This window comes from Pterocles gutturalis, unplaced genomic scaffold (assembly GCF_000699245.1).
Source record: "Pterocles gutturalis isolate BGI_N339 unplaced genomic scaffold, ASM69924v1 scaffold46268, whole genome shotgun sequence".
Classification (NCBI taxonomy): domain Eukaryota; kingdom Metazoa; phylum Chordata; class Aves; order Pterocliformes; family Pteroclidae; genus Pterocles; species Pterocles gutturalis.
In genome coordinates, this window is record NW_010119696.1 from 2,212 (window position 1) to 9,707 (window position 7,496).

The 7,496-nt window shown below is 42.3% G+C and overlaps 1 protein-coding gene across 1 annotated transcript; it reads right to left on the reverse strand.

Moving 5' to 3' along the window:
• Nucleotides 1–921: 921 nt before the first annotated feature.
• Nucleotides 922–7,403, reverse strand: ING5 (inhibitor of growth family, member 5). Its single transcript, XM_010076644.1, has 7 exons — nt 7,274–7,403; nt 5,837–6,003; nt 4,342–4,453; nt 3,290–3,383; nt 2,109–2,244; nt 1,889–1,950; nt 922–964 (listed from the first exon to the last, which is right to left on the reverse strand). The coding sequence occupies exons 1-7, from the start codon at nt 7,299–7,301 to the stop codon at nt 922–924; spliced, it is 642 nt and encodes a 213-aa protein (XP_010074946.1). The 5' UTR covers nt 7,302–7,403.
• Between the last annotated feature and the right edge of the window lie 93 nt (nt 7,404–7,496).

The window sequence follows — 7,496 nt, forward strand, 5'->3', positions numbered from 1 at the left end:
CCTCAATAGCAGTGTCACAGCAAATGCTATTCAAACCCCCCCAGATACCGGCTGCCTTTCAGCTCTGCCACCATCACAGGAATGCACACAGGGTACATACATATTGAGCCTCCCCTTAAAGCTTGTCTTCCTGATCTACCCAGGTGCAACACAGGCACCCAGGCAAACACAAGTCAAGAAAAATCAGGCCTTCATCTTATTTGATTAATAAATCCGACCTATCACTATAAGAATACTGTAGGTTTCATCTTCACGAATAAATCCGACCTATAAGAATACTGTAGGTTTCATCTTCACAGTAATCTCCTTAAAAGAATCTTCAGAGAAATGGAAACAGCCAGGAAAGGTAACACCCTCTCTCAGTATTACTGAAGAGAAACACTGCAGGACAACTTCTTTGCTATTTAAAGGTCTTCCCTCAAAAGAGAGAAACTTTTTCTAGAAGGAGGTGAAAAATCAAATGGTTTTGCTCCTGCTAAGGTTCATGCAAATGGTGGCAAGATCGAGTAAAATAAAGGTAGTGCAAAGGCAGACAAAAGAAATTCCCCGAAAGAGAAGATACACCTCTCTCCCATCCTTGCCCTGTCAAAACTATTGCTCCTGCAATGCCTTCCGCAGTTTCACAGACTCTTATAAGCTGGCAGAGACTACAGCTGCTGGCTGCCCTAGCACTTTATAGTAACACCGATTTCGGTGCCAAGTGGAACATAAATAAAATCCCCATGACAAATTACCTCCCTCCCAAAGTCATTTTCTCATGAAAGAACAGGAATTACAACTGGCCGCTGGACAATTAAATATCATATCAGAAAAAGAAGGAGGGTGAGTTAAAAAAAAAAAAAATCAAAGATAATATTGCAACATGAAGGAAGGAATATATTAAACTCTTCTTGCCTCAGAGGAAGTATTCCCCTCTACTCCTTACTTCTTTTTCTTTTTTTCCTGAACACAACGAGGACAAAACCTACAAGGAAAAAAGAGGCAGCAATTAGCTCCTGAAGCTAACAACACATAGCCCAAGAATTCATTTTATTATTTGGGAACGAGTGGGTGGGAGAGCTGTTTAAAAGCAGCCAATTTAAGTAACTGAAACTATTTTAATGCCATGCGGGAAATCTGGGCAAATAGAAAAGGAACTGCACCAGCTCGGCTGGGCTGAAGTGACAGAGAGCACTAGAAGGCTTCCAGGGCTCACCACCCCCTCACAGCCATCATTCACCTTACTCCATTCACCCAGAAGTTACTCCAAGTAACCTCTCACACAAGCTTCCTCTACAGGCAAAGGAAAAAAGATCTGTTCCTCCAATTCATTTCTTCCTCTCCCTCCCATGATTGCAGTTCACTTTCACTGAAGCCTGTTTCTGATGGGCATCTTGTTAATTAGATCAGAGCAGTCCATTAAACAGAGAGTAAGGAGAGAACAAGCCCACGATTCTTTCCAAGATGAGCACAAATATAAGCAAAATGTAGACTGGTCTTTAAATTTTGCTTCCAGAATTGAAGAAAAAAAATAATAAAAAAATGTTTCTTCTCAATTTTAATCACAGTGACAACACAGCAAACCTGAGATGAAACGTGTAGAAATCTAGACAAGCCTCAGCTCAAAACCTGCTCTGTTTATCATGCAATTTCCAATTTGTCTAGGTCCTTGTTTTGCTCCCAGCAGAAGCTATAGCAGCCAAGACTCCTGTGGAAGCAGACACTAGGAAGAAGGTTCCCCTTCACCCAGGCACAATCCCAAAACGTACATGATGCAAACCCTCTGATGACAAGAGCAAAGCTCCTCTGTCAGGAAGGGTCACAACGAGGTTTTAATTCTTATTGTGGTTCTCGTTGTGGGAAATTGTAGCCTGATAAAAATAAAAAAGCTGTACGTTGTCACACTTACCATTTCCCTTTTGGTTTGGTGGTGAGGTCCACACAAGCGAAATGGAACCATTCAATCGGGCACTGCAAAACAACAAGGCAAACCCAAAGAAGCAATGCTTAGTGTCTGACAGACGATACTTTCATTTTGTATGATCTTATTGAGCAAGTATCCCCTGCCTCTGATTTCACAGTGTTGTGATGTTGCCAATATCTGAAAATAAATCCTCTCGAGTGCTTACATCTGGGTTGTCACAGCCAATCATTTCTCCATAGGACACCTGGTGACAGAGGCAGTAGGTAGGTTCGTTGGGGTCCACTGGCATGTCTAGGACATCAGAGGGATGCACCGACAGGATGGTATCAGCAAACTCAGATCTGTAGACAAAGTGGATTGAGGACAAAATACTTTTCAGCTGCACCAACACCATGTTTCCAAGATCTAAATCTCACTTGGGAAGATCGGTTTTTAACAATTATCTTCCTAAAACTCTACTTTAGAGTTTAGATTACATTATCATATATTATCCAATAATTAAAATCATAAGGTAGGCTTTATCAAACTCTGAATATGAGCTTGTCTATAAAGGATTAAGAGAATGATATGCAGATGCCATGACTACAGTAACAAAATTAACGTACAGATCACTTCTGCTCAGGGACAGAAGAATCTGATTTTTTTCCCCCCAATCACTTTTAATACATACATTCTTTTCTCCTTGCCAGGTATGAGCGAACCCCCTTACTCTGACAGGAAGGTAACATTCAATGGAAACTATTTTTTTTTCTTTTCTGATGCTCCATCTAGCCAACTGAAAAATCAGAACTAACAGGGCCCCTCCAATATTAATAACATGATAGAGAGCGGACATGATTTCTCCCTTGCTTCACAAAACCCAGAGTATTCAAGACTATTTAGGACATGAGCTTGAAAACAACTCTCAAAATTCTCCAAGATTCCTAGAACAACACTACAGCACTAGTTTCTGTCTCAATTGGCGAGAGTGTTCCCTTTTACGATCAAGACCACAAGCAACTGTTAAAAATAGCCGCATGACAAAAATCAAAGCTATTTTCTCCCAGCTTGCCAACAGCAACAGAGCCGCTGATCTTGTCCTTCCAGTCAGAGGGCATTCCAAGTATGCTGAGTTTCCACATGCCAACCAAGGAGTTAATTAACAAAGCTGATTTGTCCTAAGCAGGATGCTAATGAAATGGAGCAGGAGCAGAACACCGCAACACTAGAGTCACCAACAGGGTAACATGAGCTTGCAGAAAATTCATGAAGTGTCAAGCCAAGAAATGGAGTAGGAGCAGAACACCCACCGCAACACTAGAGTCACCAACAGGGTAACATGAGCTTGCAGAAAATTCATGAAGTGTCAAGCCAAAGTCACCAGAGCTGTGACTGGGTATGCCTTACCCTCCTTTGAGTTTCTTTTTCTTTGGTGTATCTTCTTCAGACGTTCGCCTGCCTCGACCACGAGAGCCTCTTTTGTCTTTCTGACTTCGTCCCTCTATAAAGGAAAAAAACCCCATTGCTTCAAACTATCTGAACATCAGAAACATCCCCAAATGTTTTAGTTTTGATGCATTTATTGTTTTGAAATCCTTATTTCATACGTAACCAAATATGAAAGCTGATTCCAAAATACATTTTTATGCCACCAAATTGGCATGTGGTGCAACGGAGCACTAAACTCTTGCACGGGCAGTTCTGGCAATTAAATAATTGCAGTACAAGGTTAGCCCGCATCGTTGCACAAGATATAAATAGCAACATATTTGATTAGACATGCTGCAATATTTTTTTAAAATCTCAGGATATATTTAAACACTCAGACAGTTAAGTGGTTCCTCCATAACTAGCGTAACTTTTAACTCCACATCCCTGCCCCTACCCCTTATTTCATCGTTCAAAGGCATAAAGCTGTGCTGCTGTGCACCATGCTCCAATTGCACTGTAATCATACGAGATTTCCAGTACACATTACAGAAACCAGTACCTTCCTGTAACTCCTACTTTTTCCTGCTGTTCTCAGCTTGATTAGCATTCAAATTCCAGTAAAGGGAGGAAAATAGGCAAATCTCTCCTCAAAAAGATCTTAGAACTTCCTCAGTAACGGATCAAGCCTGAAGGTAAAACCCTGACGCTCAAGAGCTGTTAAGAACATCAGTTCAGCATTGTCACAGTTTGTGCCCCTTGGCCAGGAGCCTCCTGACAACCAGTAACCATGGGCCAACTCGGGATGTCCTGGCAAGTAGAGGCAGTAAATTCAGTCCCAGCACTAGATTTTTCTTCATCTGTTTACTGCCTACCAGAACGCTAAATATTTGAAAAGTATTAAAAACAAGTAGAGAAGTACACCACAGTTTAGTGTTCCTCCTCCATAGGAGCCTACTTTGTATCTTAGCCCTTCTGGTTAAATAGGCTCAGTGGTAGGAAAGGCTGGCAAACGTATCAAATGTACGCACTTTTCAGGCTTCGAGATCCAGGGTTTTCAAAGTCACTGCCTTCCAGTTTATCTTTCAGATCTGCTTCAAACCGCGCCAAATCTGCATCCAGCCGGCGGATATGCTTATCCACCTGCACAGAAGAGGAAACCACAAACTGAACTAAAAACAGATTTTAAAATCTCCAAAAGAAAACAGGAAGGTCTAATAACTCGGCCGTTATCAGCACAAACAGGAGTACACTACTTCAGAGCAAGGCATGAAAGGGGTATCAAACTGCAAAAACGTAAGTGGTACACCAAGGGAATTAATGTGGAGAGAAAAAGAAAACAGGCAGAAGCAAGAGCACTCAATCCCTCTACAGACAAAGAGAAAGGAAGGAAAAGGGAGGTGGCCTAAAGGAGAGTCAAAGCAACAAGCAACTCAGACTAACGGTTTTGCAGGACAAAACAAGATGACGAGAGATATTAAAAATATTTGTCTTCTCCCTGCAATTTTCAAAATACATTATTCAACTATTGTCCTTGAAATGCATTGAGTATATCAGTCTATTTTTTTTTTCTGGTATTCCACGAGTATGCTAGTTGAAGAAATTTAGTAATAAATACAGGCTGCTGCTGAGTATCTCCAATATCAAGTCAATACCTGTTAAGTAAGTACCTTGCACTACCCTGGCTGCAACAATGGGGCTCACAGACCAGGGATGGAGCAAAGGTATTTTAAGCCACTAACCCCAAACTGTGTTGCTGCAATACCTAGTTCTCAAATCAGCTATCTAGGACACTTCTCAGTTCCTGTGAAATAATTTCCTCTTCTGCAGTACTCGACGTCAATAAAATGTACTGTAGCTGCAGATGTAGCGGATCCCAAAACATCTCTAGAAGCTGGACAAAGCACACTAAGCACAGTCAAAAGGATTCCCCTCGCTCAAGTTTCATCTATGGGATAAAACACACAAAGATAAGAATCATTCAAGGGACAGCTAAGCAGACACAGGAGTAGGGGAAGAAAAAAAAAGTTGAAAGCTGAGTCCTAAGAAATGACATTTTCCCATCGGGTCCATGGAGGAAAATTTGGTGTCCAATATACAACCACAACGGTGGAGCTGGTGGGTCTGCTTTCTTTTGTGACCAAGGTAACTGAGCAGACTTCCCTCAGTTCCTCCACAGTACACTACTAAAGCTTACTTCAAAAAATGTTGTTTACGACTAAGACCAGCCCTAAATAAATTATTGGGTGACAGCGGAGCTGCTGGGGAGTAGGGAGTGGGATAAACTCATTTAACCGTTTACCAGCAGAGAAGCTTACTTGACACAAAACCTGCCAACACAAGGGAGTGCAACAGTAAAAAAAAGTAAGCTTGAGAACTAATAATTTGTTTCAGTAAGAGATTTAACCCAAAACATGAATTCGTCAGGGGAAACAGACACTGAGGAAATATCTTCCTCGCCCACCAGCAGCCCCATTCCAGAGTACGGCCGTTTTTAATGCAAGTCTCATTGGCTGTGATCCTCACCATCTCGTACGTCTGCATGGCCAGCTGGACTTTGTCATCGCTGTACTCTTTACATTTGCTGTACGCACTCTGGATCTTCTTCAGGTGTTCCACTCGCTCCTCAGGTAACATGGTCTTCACTGACTCAATGTATTCTGCTGCAAGACTGTCAATTTCTGCTTTCTTATCTGAAAAGAAAAGTATATACACATGAGAAAGCCTCCTGCCAAAGCAAGTACTTTTTTCTTCTACCTCTTTATGGTATTTAAAAAACCCTTCCTGACAGTTTCTGGACTTCCCCTGATTCCTTAATACATTTACAGTTGTTTGTTTTTTTGGTTTTTTGGGGTTTTTTTTTAATACATTTACAGTTGTTTGTTTTTTGGGTTTTTTGTTTTTTTTTTTTTTTTTTTAAAGTAAGTTAAATGCATTCACTCTTCGACACTTGTGGTGTGATTCTGATTTCTCAAGGGTTTTACAGTTAATTCAGAGGAGCTGCTCAGAGTTAAGATCAGAAACTGAACCCATGACTTCACGAACTTCAACCTCCCCTCCCATGTGCAGAACACTGTATTTGCTGCACAGCCATTTACCATTCTAATGGTTCAAACTGAAAATCATTAGTGTGCAACCAGATACCAACACAAACCTCAAAAAAGAAAAAAAAAATGGTCTTGCAAGACACCAGCAATCTGCAACTTGGCAGTTGTGGAAATACTTGCAAAGTAAGGCCACTCAGAGGGTACAGCGATCACATGGCTACAAATTAACACGCAACTGCTGAAAAAGAACCCTGGTCCTGGGATCTGCAGCCCTCACAGAAAAGAAATAAAACGCTGCAAAGCACTCAGGAGAAGTGGTAGAGGGGATGTCATCGAAATCAGGAAATAAACCTCTCAATACCAACGCAGCATGAAGCAGCAGGCATTCTCTTTGTTGCAGCGCTGGGTGCACAGGGGATCACTCCTCCGAGTGCGCATGCTAGCGAGTGTTTCTTTGCGCCTTTTTGCATATACATTACATGAATATTCACATTGTTTTCTGAAATCATTTCCCTGAAATCATTAATACGTCGTTTAGCTTCCTAGAAAACTTACATATTATCAAAATCATTAATGATTTTAAGCTTTCTGTTATAATTATTTCCTCAAAAACATATTATCCTCCTCCTTCGTTTTACACTGTCTCAGGTTCAGCCGTATTTGTTCAAGGTTGACACATCCATCTCGAGTCATTTACGGAATCAAGCCCATTCTTATCTCCGTTAAACATTCCCAAAGCTTAGCTTCTTGCAACAGGGAGACACATCCTCTAAAGCCGCGCCTCCGCAGAGCTCTTCCTGGTGTAGTTTCACTCTGATTTTACAGAACCGATGTAAATTTTCTTTCGGTACCACTCCCACCCTTGGGGTCGAGGCTCTTTAGGGGACTGCCCCTTCCTGAGACACCCGCAACCCACCTTCTGTTCTCTGATCCAGCTCCCGCATCAGCTGGAAGTTCCTCTGCAGCTCGCACGGCAGGTTCTCGATACCTGGAACAGAAAGCCCCAAGACATGGCCCCAGCCCCTTCTCCTCAGGGGTCCGGGCCCTCCTCCGGCCCGCAGCCCCTCGGCGGCGGGTCACCCTCAGCTGCACGCACCGCGAGTGCCTCAGGAGAGCCCCGGGACAGGCCCCAGCCCCTC

Excerpts from the sequence above, each read along its gene's own strand:
- ING5 (XM_010076644.1), bottom strand. The coding sequence starts at position 7,301 with ATGCGGGAGCTGGATCAGAGAACAGAAG. Across the intron at positions 4,454-5,836 it reads CCATGCAGACGTACGAGATG|GTGGATAAGCATATCCGCCG; the intron begins GTGAGGATCACA and ends TCTTCTGTGCAG. Across the intron at positions 965-1,888 it reads ACCAAACCAAAAGGGAAATG|GTTTTGTCCTCGTTGTGTTC; the intron begins GTAAGTGTGACA and ends TTTTCCTTGTAG.